Source organism: Nematolebias whitei, chromosome 1 (genome assembly GCF_014905685.2).
Source record: "Nematolebias whitei isolate Nwh7 chromosome 1, NemWhi1, whole genome shotgun sequence".
NCBI classification, from domain to species: domain Eukaryota; kingdom Metazoa; phylum Chordata; class Actinopteri; order Cyprinodontiformes; family Rivulidae; genus Nematolebias; species Nematolebias whitei.
The window spans coordinates 35,773,115-35,789,495 of NC_056498.1; the positions used below are offsets into that span (position 1 = coordinate 35,773,115).

The following is a 16,381-nucleotide window of genomic DNA, read 5'->3' on the forward strand; positions in this document are numbered from 1 at the left end:
AATAGGAACACCATTCATAGATAAGACAGAAGGAAAGACTGCTGGTACCAACTTCCCGTTTGAAAACAACATCCCTTTGGTTTTATTTAGCGCTAGTTTGAGATGGAACAAATCTGACTGGATGATGTCGAATGAAGACTGTAAACGCTGAAAAACGTAGCAACCGATTAAGCTCGACAATAAACAACTGTGTCGTCGGCATAGAAATGTTAAGGATGCGTCAGGGATGATCTGACCTACATTACTTATGTAGATTGTAAAGAGGGTGGGTCCTAAGACTGAGCCTTGTGGTACACCATTGCCAACAGTTAAATAACTGGAAGAAGTACCATTATGTTGAACACATTGCCTCCGATCTGAGAGATTTCCCTCTAGTTTATATCTAATGAAGCTATGATAAAGACTTTATATAAAAAAATTAAAAAATCAAATTTAAGTAAAAAAAGATTAAGAACATTTGTTGTTTTATTCAGTCTGCTGCTGCAACAACTAAATACATCAAGTGATTAAAAAAGTACAAACAGGAAATGATTCAAAACACAATTTTCACTTTTAAAAATCAATAATTAACCGTCTTTAAATACAGGATATTAAGGCTGTGGTTTCTTTAAAAAGAAAACATTTAAAACGTTAAGCAGCTGCAAACACGTCAAATGGTCATACTGGTGTGTCCATTACTCATTTAAAACAACAAAATGAAGCATTATTTATTCATTTCTTTCTTTTAGATTCAAACATGTTCAGTTCCTTCAGGTTTAAAAAAAAAAACCATCACCAGAACACACATGCAGGCTTTATGAGAAACACATAACAAATGTAAAAAATAATAATAATCAAGCTGGTTAAAATTAGACATTTCTATCTATAATTATAAGCATAATAAATACAGAATATTTGGAGTAATATGGGTTAAAATTAGACTTAATACTGACTTTAGGGCAGGGTTGCATGACTATTTCACTCTTTGTACCCTCAGTTACCTGTCAGGCAGCAATAAAAGACAGTACTGATCATAAATATGTGAAAATAAATAATCCATTCATCAGTCACTGCCTCTCTTTCAATCCGTGGCTCCTTTTCTGGGTTACACATCAACACTTCGAGTGTTTCATTATGCTAACCCAAAGGAAACAGGAATGATGGATCAGATGTACAGAACTAAGACGGCTCTTCTTCTGAATAAATTAACAATGTAGCTGAATTTAGCTGCAATAAAACAAACTTTGATACAAAAGCCACAGCTGTTTGACGCATAAACATCTGCAGTTTGTGTGCAAACTCGACACTAGTCAAATATTCAACACAAATAATGAATGCTTCTGAGGTCTTCTCTGTCACACGAAGTGAAGGCACCGTAAATATCACAAGATAAAGCACCGCTTCGGCCCCGATTTCATCACACGTTTAAAAAGAGTAACTTTAAAATGTTCGTAATCCGATCCAGCTCTACTGAAACTCAGCTAGCGCTGCTTTATGCTGATCCTTCTTCTTCTGTGAAGGTGATGATGATGATGAAGAGGGCGTGACAGGTGTGAGCGTGACGCTGTACAGGTTGGTGATGAAGGCCTCCCAGCCACGGCGAAGTGCTCGGTCGAAAGCCTGACGAGAGGAGGAAGAGGAGGCGTGAGCATCTTAGAAACATCAAAATATAGATGTTTATTTTTTGTCTCTCTTGAGTAGTTATTCTTAAATTTTCTTCAAAACCTTTTCTTTGTGAATATTATATTTTAAAGTTCAAATATCTTTATTGTCCCCCAAGGGGTAATTTGTTTCACAGTCAGTCGGCACACAAAACATCCTTACTAGACGAGACATTAAAATAATAAATGAAATCATAACTGTTCTTTGAGAAGCCTGATCGCTACAGGGATGAATGAGTTTTTTACTCTCTTCATTCCACATCTGGGCTGTAGATACCTGCGTCCACATGGAAGCAACCTGAACTCACCATGGAGGGGATGATCAGGATCTGCCAGAATCAGTTTATATATTCAGTCCAAATCCAAACTGTTTATGTTTCTACTCTTCTTTAGTTTTGTGTGTTTACACCTCTTCTTGTGTATTCTGAAAGCTTCGGGTCACTGCTGCAGTTCAACGGAAACCAAACTTCCCTGTTCGAGCACAAACGGATCATCGTTTCTGCAGGTGGTGCAGAATCACACCACAATTTTTCTACAAAAACACTCCCAGAAAATAAAGATATATAATATAAAATGACAAACTCTGGCTTTTCTCGATAAGTGTTTTGAATGTAATGAACTTTTAAAAAGTTTTAAACCATGACTATTTTTTTTATATTTTGGTACAGGCAAAAAGAGAGCAGATTACTCCAGTTCTGGCCTCCCTTCACTGGCTCCAGGTTCACTTTCAAATTCATTAAAAAATCTTCTGTATGTTTTTAAATCTCTGAACAGTTCTTCCCCCTCCCATCTCACTGATCTGCTGCAGCCATATGTCCCTATGAGGTCAGGAGACCAGATGTTTTTATTGGTTCCAGGCACTCGTTTTAAGCTCAGAGGTGACAGGGCTTTCTCTGTTGCAGGTCCAAGACTGTGGAATGAGTTACCACTGCATGCCAGGCAGTCTCCCTCTCTTACTGTTTTTAAGTCACATTTAAAAACACTTTTATTCCCTGGATTTTGACACTGTGCGAGTTGATTTTAAGTTCTTGGCTGTATTCTATAATCCTTTGCTTGTTTGTTTTTGCTGTACAGCACATTGGTTGGCCTTGTTGCTGTTTTTAAGTGCTTTTTAAATAAAAGTAGTATGGTATGGTATGGTATTTTGTTTTCAGAGAGCCAGACTTTCATGTGGTATAAAATGGTCTTGACCAAACGCGCTTCAGGTTTTCTTGAGATCTTTTTCTTTGGACTTTGCTCGCTTTTCCCACTTAATTTAGTCAGTGCAGTGTTTGTGCCTGACCATGAAAACATAACATGCCATGTGTTCCAATGTGCTTGATCATCTAAGCCTAATTTTCCTCAGATTGCTATTTTGGAAAACCTTGTTGGTGTTAAAATACAATTTTACATATTAAACAGCGTTATCGTTGTGTCTTTTATAGATTCCACTAAAGAATTGGGGAATAATTTTGCCTTTATTACAGGCTGTTTCCTGGTATCAAAGAGCTAGCTTGTAACTTGCCACGTACTGGCAAGAGCTAACAAGCTATTGAATTGGTAGCCAGTAACTTTGATCCAATTTAGCAAACTATTGACTTGTTTATTATTAATTTTGGTACTACTAGTTAGCAAGTCAGAGGCTTTGATACTAGCTAGTTAGTAACTCTGATACAACTTGCTAGCTAGTACATTTGATTCTAGCTAGTAAGTAACATAAACTACTAGCTAGCAAGTTAAGGTCTTCAATACTACCTGGTACTTAGCCAGCTAGTGACTGGCTAGCTAGCTAAAATTTTGTCTTGTTTCTAGCAAAAAATCTAGTGTAAAATTTGTTTTTGGCCCTAGACACAACCCTGGTCCATCTTTTTGGCTTAAGAGGTGTTTATGCCCACCCGCCTGCCCATCCATCCATCCGTCCATCCATCCGTCCATCATCTAGCCATCCATCCATTATCTTCCGCTTGTTCCCAAGTCGAATCGCAGGGGCAGTACCTTGAACAGGGTGACCCAGACATCTCTTTCGACAGCCACCTCTTCCAACTCTTCTGGGAGGATCCCAAGTCGTTCCCAGGCCAACAGAGAGACATAGTCTCTCCAGGGTATCCTGGGTCTTCCCCGGGGTCTCCTCTCAGTCGGAGAGGATGCCCAGGAAGCATCCTTACCAGATGCCCGAACCACCTCAACTGGCTCCTCTCGATGTGGAGGAGCAGCGGTTCTACTTCGAGTCTCCCCCACATAACTGAACTTCTCACCCTATCTCTGTGGAGACCGGTAAACAAAGGGCTTAACCAGACAGAGTGTTTATGCCTGATTGAAATTGTTATATCAGAGTTAGATGACTCAGCAAAAAATAGTGGGATTCCTCAGAGTACTCCGGTTTCCTCCCACAGACCAAGAACATGCATGTTAGGCTGATTGGTAACTCTAAATAGGTGTGAGTGAGAGAGTGAATGGTTGTTTGTCTCGTTTGTCTCTTTGTGTCCCTGTGATGGACTTGTGACCTGTCCAGGGTGTCCCCTGCCTCTCGCACAGTGACAGCTAGACATTGGCATCAGTGACCCCCGTGACACAAAAAGAAAGAAACGAGTAAAAGATAATGGATGGATGTTAAAAGACCGCCTCAAAGCTTGACAAAAATTACATTTCTCATTTTAAAAAGATTACAGAAGAGTCTGGCTCTTTGAAATGAAGCAAGTGGGAAAAAAATTAATGGGACAAATCAAGACTTTTCCTCTGTACTGTACAATCTGCCTGAAAATCTTGTGGTTGGGAACCACTTGTCCACGCCTCTTGCCAAACGTGGAAACTTTTTACCGTTGAGGAATTTTTACCTTGTAACCTGTAGTCCAACCTCTCAGGTGTGGAATACCCAGAAACAGTACGACAACTTCAAAACAGCATACAGACTTTTTAAAAAATTATCTCCAGTTCCAACTCCGACGCCTGGGGTCAGAGCTGATTGACATCGGAGGAATGTTTTTGTGCCGTTGATTTAGCATGAAGGTCAGGGCTGCCCGGTCTCGTTCCACTGATCAAAGGACATTATAAGAGCCACAGGAATGTCCCCTCTGGGTTTGTGTGTGTTTCAGCTGGAGCAGAAAATCGTTACGACATGCGAGGCAGGTGAAAATACAGGCGGTCGTCTGAACACCGAAACCTGCACCGGCTTAATATTTACGAGTCAATAAAGATGACGCAAAGGAACGATCCTAATTAACGTGTTGGTGACACGCACCACTGGCTGCTGTACTTTGACCATTGTGGTGGAGGATTATTAAGGCGATATGAGGAGTTTCCATGGAGATTAATGACCAGTGTGCGTAATGTGGAGGCAGGACTTTGCCTTCGGTTCCCCCCCTACACGAAATGCTCGGTTACGTAACCTTCAGAGGTTTAAAGTTTAACCAGGTAAGGTTAATGTGGAATTTATGTAAATATGAACCAGGCTGTTCACACTGACAACAGCTCACCTTGCGATAATTCTTCCTTTTCACCATTTTCATGCCCTCTTCTTGCTCTTTCGTAATCTTCATCTCCTCCTCACCTTCTTCTTCTCTTCCTCGCTTCTTGTCTCTGATCAGAACCCGGTCGTCAGAAAATTCTTGAACTTTGAAGTGAACCAGAGGAGGCTCCTTCGTGACGCCGGCCTTCTCATTATCCTCCTCCATCTTTTTTAGTTTCTCCTGCTCCATCTTGATCTTGTCCTCCAGGATGGGGGCGTCCAACGCACTACCAGCACCCAGGCTGGGCCTCTCGTCTCGGGCGTGCTCCTCCTCTGCCTCCTTCTGTTTCCTCCTGGTGCTTCTTCTCCATCTACTGCTCCGGCGGCTGGGTTTCCTGCACAGAAGAGTCTCTCCGTCGTCCTCAATCAAACCATCAGTGAAGTCCAACGCCACTTCGTCTTCTTCTGCTCCTGACTTGCGCACCACGTTTAGGGACGGGCCGCTCACGACTCCGTATTCTTTGCTGCCATCTTCTACTCCATCCCCCCTGACCTCCTCCACCTCTGCGGAGGTCTCAGGCTCGTCCAGGCGACCGTAAAAACCGCTGGATTTATCCAGAAACTTTGGGGTCCGGATGGAGCTTCGGACGGAGCTTTTCCTGGAGTTCCTACCAATTGTCATCTTCTCCGTTGCACTCCTCTCACCGACTTTTTCCAAATCTCTTTTGTCACTTCTACAAAAAAAAAAAAAGACATGAGATTAGCAATTACTGTAGATTAGTGCAATTCTTTAGATCTTTTTGGGTCATTTGTCATTTCATAATGGCTCCCATTAAATCAGGGAGTTGACAAAATAAGATTTAAGGAATGTTAAAATGCCATGAAAGATTATTGATGGATAATAACTGCAAATACCAGTTTTACGGGTACAAATTGTGCAAAAGTCAAGACGTTTATCAGTGCAGATATACTGCTCTGGATGGTATGCACTCCAAGGAGTCGGTATCGATGTTATCAGGGTTGAGATAATCACTGTCTGTCAAAACTAAAGACACAGTGTTCTTACAGATACTGTATATACAAATACAGAAGGGCAAACATACAGTCGGACTTTGACACTGAGCCATCTCAGTGGAGGCTGAACAGCAGCCAAAATCATACCATTAACAAGACAATCAGTGTTGGCAGGGAGGGCACCTGCTGATTTATTTACAGTGATACAAAAAGGATGGGGCAATAATTAATGATTTTTCAAGTGGTTTTTACAAACCGGATTCCAAAAAAGTTGGGACACTAAACAAATTGTGAATAAAAACTGAATGCAATGATGTGGAGATGGCAAATGTCAATATTTTATTCGTAATATAACATAGATGACAGATCAAAAGTTTAATCTGAGTAAATGTAACATTTTAAAGGAAAAATATGTTGATTCAAAATTTCACAGTGTCAACAAATCCCCAAAAAGTTGGGACAAGTAGCAATAAGTGGCTGGAAAAAGGAAATTGAGCATATAACGAAGAGCTGGAAGACCAATTAACACTAATTAGGTCAATTGACAACATGATTGGGTATAAAAAGAGCTTCTCAGATTGTCAGTGTCTCTCAGAAGCCAAGATGGTAAGAGGATCACCAATTCCACCATTGTTGCGCAGAAAGATAGTGCAGCAATACCAGAATGGTGTTACCCAGCGTAAAATAGCAAAGACTTTTAAGTTATCATCATCAACCGTGCATAACATCATCAAAAGATTCAGAGAATCTGGAACAATCGCTGTGCGTAAGGGTCAAGGCCGTAAAACTCTACTGGATGCTCGTGATCTCCGGGCCCTTAAACATCACTGCACCTCAAACAGGAATGCCTCTGTCAAGGAAATAACAGAATGGGCTCAGGAATACTTCCAGAAAGCATCGTCAGTGAACACAATCCACCGTGCCATCCGCCGTTGCCAGCTGAAACTCTACAGTGCAAAGAGGAAGCCATTTCTAAGCAAGCTCCACAAGCTCAGACTTTTGCACTGGGCCAGGGGTCATTTAAAATGGAGTGTGGCAAAATGGAAGACTGTTCTGTGGTCAGATGAGTCACGATTTGAAATTCTTTATGAAACACTGGGACGCCATGTCATCCGGACCAGAGAGGACAAGGATAGCCCAAGTTGTTATCAACGCTCCGTTCAGAAGCCTGCATCACTGATGGTATGGGGTTGCATGAGCGCTTGTGGCATGGGCAGCTTGCATGTCTGGAAAGGCACCATTAATGCAGAGAACTATGTTCAGGTTCTAGAACAACATATGCTCCCATCTAGACGTCATCTCTTTCAGGGAAGACCCTGCATTTTTCAACACGATAATGCCAGACCACATTCTGCAGCAATCACAACATCATGGCTACGTAGGAGAAGGATCCAGGTACTGAAATGGCCAGCCTGCAGTCCAGATCTTTCACCTATAGAGAACATTTGGCGCATCATAAAGAGGAAGGTGCGACAAAGAAGGCCCAAGACGATTGAACAGTTAGAGGCCTGTATTAGACATGAATGGGAGAGCATTCCTATTTCTAAACTGGAGAAACTGGTCTCCTCTGTCCCCAGACGTCTGTTGAGTGTTGTAAGAAGAAGGGGGGATGCCACACAGTGGTAAAAATGGACTTGTCCCAACTTTTTTGGGATTTGTTGACGCCATGAAATTTGGAAACAACAGATTTTTCCCTTAAATTGATACATTCAGTTTAAACTTCTGATCTGTGATTTGTGTTCTATTCTGAATAAAATATTAGATGTTGGCACCTCCACATCATTGCATTCAGTTTTTATTCACAATTTGTTTAGTGTCCCAACTTTTGTGGAATCCAGTTTGTACAAGCTATAGTGCCTTTGAAAATTTATTGGGAAACTCAAGTGTACGTAAAGATCAATGAACTCAGAAAAACGTATGTTGGAAAAACGACTAGAAGAGTCATCTTCTTGAATTGGATTTCTAAGATTTTTAGTTGAAACTGAATACTTCATGTGTTGCACATAGTATTTATTTTTAAAAATTAGCATTTTTGGTGAGTAAAATGCACTAATTTTCTTATTTAAAAAGGATATGACCAGTCCTGGCTAATACCGCCCTCTCCTTTTGGTGCTTAATTTTTAAAGTTACAGCTAAAACGGTGAACCTGGGGTTGGTTGCATTTTCGCTGTGCAGATAAAGCTTCTGCTACAAACTGTGTAGATGTGAGTGAAGTAAAAGAAAAGTTTACGAACCACGTCTGAGACTTTCTGTGTAATTGTGATGGTTCCTATAGCTATGACGTCATAGTTACGGTATTAAAGGATGAAAATATTATTTTATTTAAATTTCTGGAGCTCATCTATTGGTGTTACAGGACCCATAGTAGGATCCCGGCTTAAGAAACCGCTGATTTTCATGATGAATTGCGTTTCCACTTTTTTTCTTCTTGTTTGTTTGTTTAATGTTTTCAGACCACCAACCACTAATAACTAATAACTAATAATTATTTAAAAAGCTAATTTAGTGGATTTTAGGTGTTATTAATGGTAAAATATTCTACCGTACCAGTTATCAAAAATTCTTATTTTTCCTTTACAATGAGAGCAAGCTGATTGATATCCTCTGCAGGTAAGACACTGACTACTTAAAATGAACCAATTTCAATATATATGTATATATTCTTCTAATTGCATGAAAAGAAAATACATTTAGAAAGACTCAATGGTAAAATAATACATATATTTCTGATAACTTTCTGTCCCCATGGGTTTCTTTTTTTTAATCTATATTCTTAGTATTTTTTCAGTTTAGGTTCGTTGTATTTAAAAGACAAATATGTTATAAAGTAAAATGCTGAGGCATTTTTAAATAAGTCTTCTAAAAACCTAAACTTCTCCTTTTAAGTCTTTTATTATCCTCAACTTTTGAATTAAAGAAGCCACGTTTATTTACAATCTAACACAATAATTTGATATAACATTGAAATAATACACCTGTTCGATCCAGGCTGGAAAGGTACTCGTATAATAAAACAAAGAAAACAAGTTGTAGCATGTTGAGCAGATGGAAAAAGTGTTTAGATGATGAAAGAAAATAAAGGAATTGAGTTAAAGTCTTACCAAATGTCCAGCTGCTTCCTGTCCTTCTCGTCTCTTCCTGCTGACTGTGACTGAACGAGTGAGCACAGCTCAGAAAAACTCCCTTTAATGCAGAACGTCACAGCAGCCCTGCCCAAACCTGCACCCGCTGTCGTCATCCACTCACACACACCAGCAGCAAAAACACTCGCTCCCTATCAAGGACTTCTGGTCTCCTTTTGTCCACAAACACCTTCTCTTTATGTCCTTCGACAAACAGATAAATCTACGGTTCATACAGATCCTGATGGAGGTTCAGACGGGCTCAACGGGAACTAAAATACGCCATCAGTGAATCCTCTCCACACCACCTGCAAGTATCTCGTTATCAGTGATTATCAGTCGTTAACGGTGAACCTGATCAGCTGGTGGTTATAAATCTGTAGTTTAACGTCCACCTCGAAGGTCGAGCTTCACCTTTGACCCACTTCATCCACACCCACCAAGCAGTATGGAAAGAATGCACTTTAATAGATCAGATCTTTTGAAATTAGGTTTTGTGTGACAGTATCTTACCTGTTGCAGAAAGGTTTCTGACGTTCGGAGAAACACTTGAATTCTGACCGGACTGACCGGCTAAGAGCTCAGAGGAGGGTGGAGGACAAAAGTGGACTGCTGCCATTTTAAACAGCTCCAGTGTCAAATAAAATTGTTGTGGTTCATGAAAAAAATAAAACTCAATTTTGCCGACTCAGCATTCATACTTCAGTTTTCCTGTTGCGATCGCACTAACCGCTGGACACTTTGTAGCCATTTATGTATCAAAATGTTCAACTCGTTCAGGAGACAAGTGCTATGACTTGGTTTTTGTCACTTTTATACTTTATTTGAAAATATTTTTTCTTTGAGATAGCTTTAAATAAAATAAAACATTATTTGAAATCTGCTTCAGAATATTTTCTCTATTTTTATCTTCTAATGCTACTTTTAATTTTTAATTACCCTGCTATTCATAGGTTTTAGCTACCATTCTTCTACTTTTTGCTTCTAGCTAACCTTTTAATCATTTCAGCTTTAAGCTAGCCTTCTGCATCTTTTTAGCTCTTAGTTAGCGTTTGCTACTTTTGACAGCTTTTTGCTACTTTATCTTTCAGCTAGATCATTGCAAGTTTTAGTTAGCGTTTTACCACTTATAGATTTGAGCTAGCATTTTGCTTTTAGCTAACACTTTTCTACTTTTAGCTAGCATTTTGCTACTTTATCTTTCAGCTAGATCATTGCAAGTTTTAGTTAGCCTTTTACCACCTATAGATTTGAGCTAGCATTTTGCTTTTAGCTAACACTTTTCTACTTTTGACAGCTTTTTGCTACTTTATCTTTCAGCTAGATCATTGCAAGTTTTAGTTAGCCTTTTACCATTTATAGATTTGAGCTAGCATTTTGCTTTTAGCTAACACTTTTCTACTTTTAGCTAGCATTTTGCTACTTCTAGTTTTTAGCTAGTATTTTGCAACTTGTAGCTCTTTGAAAACTAACTCCCTTAAGGTAGTACCTAAGGTACTTTATCTTTTAGCTAGCTTTTTGCTGTAAAGCTTCTAACTAGCCTTTTGCTAGTTTTAATTGGCCTTTGATCAAATTTATCTAGCATTTTGCTACATTAAGCTTGCTCTTTTTAGCTTCTAACTAGCTTATGCTACTTTATCTTTTAGCTAGGTCTTCACTATTTTGGCTTTTAATGAGCCTTTTGCTAGTTTTAGTTTGCCTATTATAACATTTTCCTAGCATTTTGTTACGTTTAGCTAATTCCTAGCTATTATTGGCTTCTAAAAAGCCCTTTTAGTTAGCCTTTTTTCACATTGTTTTTAATTAGCATTTAGCTACCGCTTTTTGGCTTCTAACTTGCTTTATCTTTTAGCTAGGTCTTTGCTATTTTGGCTTCTGAGTCTTTTGCTAGTTTTAGCTGGCTTATTATAACACTTAAGTAGCATTGTGCTACAATTAGCAAGCTCTTTGCTATTTTTGGCTTCTGACAAGCCTTTTGCTAGATTTAGTTAGCCTTTTTTCACATTTAGTTTTCAATAAGCATTTGCTTAATTTAGTTAGCTCTTTGCTATTTTTGGCTTCTAACTAGATTATGGTACATTTAGTTTTAGTTAGCCTTTTGCTCATTTTTGCTTGTATTAATTAGCATTTTGCTTCTTTGAAGGTTTAGCCAGTGTTCTTATACGTTTTAGCTTTAACACCTCAGTTTCATCTTCAGCAAATTTCAGCTGTCACTGTGATAGGTTTTATTGCATTAGCATTTATTAAGTTGACAAAAAATTGTGGTGAGATGTTTCTCGTGGTCATGAGGAGTGTGACTGATATACGATTTAACAACCTCGATCAAAGATCCTCTTCTTTTCCATTGAAAAAAAGAATCCATTTGTCACCAATTTAAAACAGGACACACAAACACATTGCCTTTAGAAAAGGGGAAGCAAAGCGTACACATGACTTCGTAGTCACGTTACACATCACGTCTTTTTTTAATGCATCATTGTAGCCAAAATCTCATGATATTAAAAACCTAGAATCCCTTCTTTGAAGGAATGCACATATATTAACTGAGTTTTAGGCATTTCTGTGTATTTTTAATAACTGCGGTTCCATTAAAATATGTCCAGTGGTTCTCGAGATGGTTTCGACACACAAACAGAGACACGGACAAAAACATAGTCCACCTTCACCTTTTGGCGGTGAGCGATAAAAAGAAACTCATAAATATGATGGTTGGTCTGGGATTATCTTAGGTTGGGTTCATTGGCGGTGTCTTTGGGGGTCTTGCAGGTTTAACCCCCCGGTTGTCCTTGTGTCCAAATAATCCTAATTTAAAACTCAGGCCTTGGGTGATTTTGACCTAAGGAGGGCCAAATTATAGAACTTTGCTAGTAAGCCAATAAAACAAGAGCATACAGAGGAGATAAACAACATCAATCACCATTTTGGTCCCCCGTCATGGAGCAAAAAGGGGAATTGGAAATACTGTTGAAAAACAAGTGAAGTACCACTTTAGTGTGTGGCTGTATCTAGGCGTAAAAAATTCCTTTCGTACAATGGATTGCCAGGTCAAAACTCAAGATGGTTGCCACCATATACGTATAAATGTTAATTTATACTAGCAATCACAGCATTGTAAGAGGGGGACAGTTGAACACGGAGGCCAACTGTCCCCCTCTTACAATGCTGTTATTGCTAGTATCACTCAGCCTCCTGTGAATAGTAAACAGCCATCAGTGTGCTCATGATCCTTCGTTAGGCTGATGGTCCTTCTTGACCATGTGATCAACTGGTTTTGGTTGTCAGCAGCAAAACTGGTTGATCCACTCTGAGAAGGTGCTATTTATAAGACTGAGCTGAATACAGCACCTCAGACTGAAGAAGTCTTTCGGATGAAAGACGAAACGTTTCAACATTTTGTTGTTGTTTTGCTTTGTTTTGTTTTTTGAATGTCTAGAGGACCAGATTTAACTTTTTTAGATACTAATGAAGAGTTTTGACTGACAAGGAAAAGTTCTGGAACTGCCCCGCTCAAGGTGGCTGCACGTTGGAGTAGATCTGTTACATTCATTCTGAGATACGGTTTTTGAAAACTCAAGTCCTCCTTTTCTGTAAATCTCTGTTTTTCGGATGATTACTTCAGATGCTGTGCAGCTGGAAGGATTTTTACTGAAATCTTTTTATTTTTGGACATTTGTTATGAAACGTAACCATGACAAGTTTTTTTTTTTTTTTTTTTTTTTTACAATAGGGTGCTGATTAACATCTTAAAGCTCAAATATTAGCTCAAACACAGCCAATCCCAAATGAGTTGAAAAGGAGGCGCCATGGATGCATTTCCGTTTACCTGGCTGTGGTGCTTGAGTACCTGACCACAGACATCCTGGAGCTGGCGGGAAATGCTGCTTGTGACAACAACAACACCAGGATCATCCCCCGACACCTGCAGCTGGCTGTCTACAATTAGGCCTGTCGCGATAAACAAGAAATCAATTGATCGCATGATAAACGAAAATTATTGACTTCATTTGCATTTATCGGCTTTATCGTTTCTTCGTGTCTCTCTCTTTCTGCTGTAGACACTGGATGACAAGTCTCAACTCTGGCACTCTTCACTAACCCCGTGCCTCTCTCTTTAAAATCTATTTTAACGATCTAAATCACGATTTTGGATCGTTAAAAGCAGCTAAGCTGAGAAGCTAAGCTCCAAGCTAAGCTAACAGGCCGACCTCAGGAAAAAAACATCTTGTCTAAGCTTCAAAATTCACGGTTGAAACCCATGTCTTTGTCTAAAAAGTTGTTTTTCTCTGCAAAAAGAAGCTGAGAACTTGTTTACTGATTTTTTTTTAATTAAAAGCTTTGTGTGAAAAATGCTATGCTAAAGAGCTCAAACCACACCGAGCAGCCGCCATTTTGAGAACTGATATAAAAGTAAAGAGAGACAGCCCATGTCACGTCAAGAAGCCTCCCTCCCACTTTTCTTAAAGAGACACGCTGCTCGCTCCCTCACTATCCATCCTTTGGTTCAAACAGTCTTATACTGCCATCCGGTAGTCAAAGGAGGTTCTACACACAAAACAAATTAACCAGTATTTCTTCTTAAATTTGACAATTACTACTAATTATTGTCAAATTTCAAACAATATTATTGTTTATTGCAATAATTTCTGAGACAATTAATCGCCCAGTAAAATTTGTTATCGTGACAGGCCTATTTGAAATGATGAGGAGCTCAACAAGCTGCTGAGAGGAGTGACCATCGCTCAGGGATGAGTTCTGCTCAACATTCAGGTGGTCCTGCTGCTCAAGAAGACCGAGAAATCTGCCAAGTCCAAGGATATGGATCGACATCTGCAACCAGTTTCTTCAGATCTCCTGTAAGACAGGGATCCTTCCTGCCCACAGCCACCAGCATCTAACTCTTTAATGAAACCAGGATGATGAGCTACAATATTTAATTTCCCTTTGGGATCACCACCCCTGTCATTTGAGGAAACTAGGCTTTCTACTTTTATATTGCTTAATAGTATATTTTCCTCAAATGAGTGGGGTGGCCCAAGATTTATCTATGGTGACCAAAGCCACCATTAGCCACCCCCTGGCTCCACCTTTGTGCCCGGTGGTGGATAAAATTGCTCCACCCGGTTGCCTGGATCTGTTACTCTGTGCTGCCTTAAAAAATAATTAAAATACAAAAAGAAAAAGAAAAACATTCAAAAACTACAGATATTCACTATTCAAATTCTTGCGAGATGAGGGACACCTGTTGATACCTTACATGAAAATATGACTTCAGAAATTCTTCTAAATGTAATTAGATCTTTGGAGATCATCACATGGCACCACAACGGGGCTGAACTTTAGGAACCAAAAGTCCGTTTGACGAAGGAAAGAGATCCCGACACTGTTTTTTTCCACACAACATGAGGACTTTCTTCAGACGTAAAGACCGTCTCCTCAGCCTCAGCTGGAGCAGATGAAGACAAAGTCCCTCCAAGTTTCATTTCCTTCAGTAAACACGGCCTCGTTCATGAAGTAATTGTCCCTGAGGCTCAGGATGTACATGCAGAAGCAGAACACGACGAGGACACCAGAAACGGTAAATTCATCACGGTGCGCTGACGGGGACTGAAACGAGCCGCCACAGGTCAGCAGCTCCTCTTACTCACGCCGGAGCGAGTGCGCGCTCCTTCACGCTCCTTATAAAGTCACTCCGAGCACAAACTCCCACAGCTCGGGGAATGACGGAACAGGTTGCCACGGTAACCGTCAGGATGAGACACGTTGGGATGATGAAGTCATCAAAAAAAAAAAGAGACCGAATAATAAAAAGGGGCGGACAAAAAAGTGCTCCGAGTCACAGACGAGTGTAAGAAAAGTGACGGAGTCATCGCTCTGCTAAAAGAAAACATCTGACTCAGATGAAAACAGATGTTCTGTTGGCCGACAGTCAAGAAAATCAACTGTGGAGGTAAAAACACAGAGAAGCTCGGTCAAAATGTACGTTAATAATAAGCTGAAAGATGAATCGTGCAAAAAAAAGGAAAACAATTTGAGCCAAATTACACAAACAAATTATACGCGCTCTCAACAAACAATAAAAATGGCCGCCATACCTCTGCACAGATCTTCTCTAAGTTCTTGTATCTTCTCCAAATGAGCATGACACATCACCTCTCTTAATCGATGTACATACGATGGGGAGTGTGGGTCCTTCCTGTTGCACAAAATTAGCCTCCTGGCCAGAAGAGAGCCAAAGGCAATCACATCCCTCTCGCATTTGCTGAAGGACGTGTCCAAAGGGACCACCCCGGACAGTGGAATAAGTGGTGATGGGTGTAAAGTTCTACCAGAGAAAGTGTCAAAAATAGATTGCCAAAAGGTCTGCAGTTTGGGACAGGTCCAGAATGTACGCGGAAGTGTAGCTGGAGTTTGTTTGCAACGATTGCATGCTGGGTCCAGATCAGCCTTGATCTTGGACAGCTTATCTTTGGACCAGTGCAGCCTGTGCACCACCCTGAATTGAATCACAGCGTGTCTCGGGCAGATTGAAGACGAGTAGATGTTCTTGATAATCCTTTTATAACCCAATTTTTGACTGACATCTGACTCATTCATTCTGACATGGAAAATATTGAACACTACCATTTGCAGCCGCTACAGGCACTAGAGGCCCTCTAGGCTTTTACTGGTATGCGTATCTGTTGATTCCATTTTGCCATGTTTTGACCATTAAAGTGCATTTATTAAGGAAAACTTGGACTGAGACACACCTTTTGCTATAATTTTGAGTAAACAAATAATTGTTTTTAAGTGTTAATCTTGTTAAAGTCCTCCCGTGCACGCTCCCGCAGCTGCCATTTGAAAGCCGATCGATTTTTGGCACAACACCGGCCCACGTTTCCAAGTGGTCAGTGGTGACGCAACGGCTGCCACAACAAAGTGATTTTAGCAAACACAAAAATGAGTGTAACAGTCAGTTTTACAGGTACTTGGCTAAGGTTTGGTGTGGCAGTAGCTGGGAGTCATCCCCAAAACATATTCTGAGGGCTAAAAGATTGTCCCTCCATGAAGAGGTTCTGGTCTAAAACTCTGCTTATTTTTTCTTACGTAACTGGAAAAGTTGCTCCTAACGTTTAAACTGTCTCGTTTGGGCGTCGCTCCACTTTCCCTCTCTCTACAACTAAAAATAACCGAATTGCACT

The 16,381-nt window shown here is 40.1% G+C and overlaps 1 protein-coding gene across 1 annotated transcript; it reads right to left on the minus strand.

Annotated features, from left to right (window-relative positions):
• Window positions 1–843: 843 nt before the first annotated feature.
• Window positions 844–9,298, minus strand: sb:cb1058 (uncharacterized protein LOC394209 homolog). Its single transcript, XM_037684055.1, has 3 exons — window positions 9,180–9,298; window positions 5,093–5,798; window positions 844–1,599 (listed from the first exon to the last, which is right to left on the minus strand). Exons 2-3 carry the CDS (start codon window positions 5,744–5,746, stop codon window positions 1,447–1,449), a joined length of 807 nt encoding a protein of 268 aa, XP_037539983.1. The 5' UTR covers window positions 5,747–5,798; window positions 9,180–9,298; the 3' UTR covers window positions 844–1,446.
• Window positions 9,299–16,381: the final 7,083 nt, after the last annotated feature.

What these genes read in the sequence shown, in the direction of transcription:
- sb:cb1058 (XM_037684055.1), bottom strand. Translation starts at nt 5,746, where the DNA reads ATGACAATTGGTAGGAACTCCAGGAAAAGCTCCGTCCGAAGCTCCATC. An exon ending in AAAGGAAGAATTATCGCAAG is followed by an intron (nt 1,600 to 5,092) that starts GTGAGCTGTTGT and finishes TCCTCTCGTCAG; the next exon opens with GCTTTCGACCGAGCACTTCG.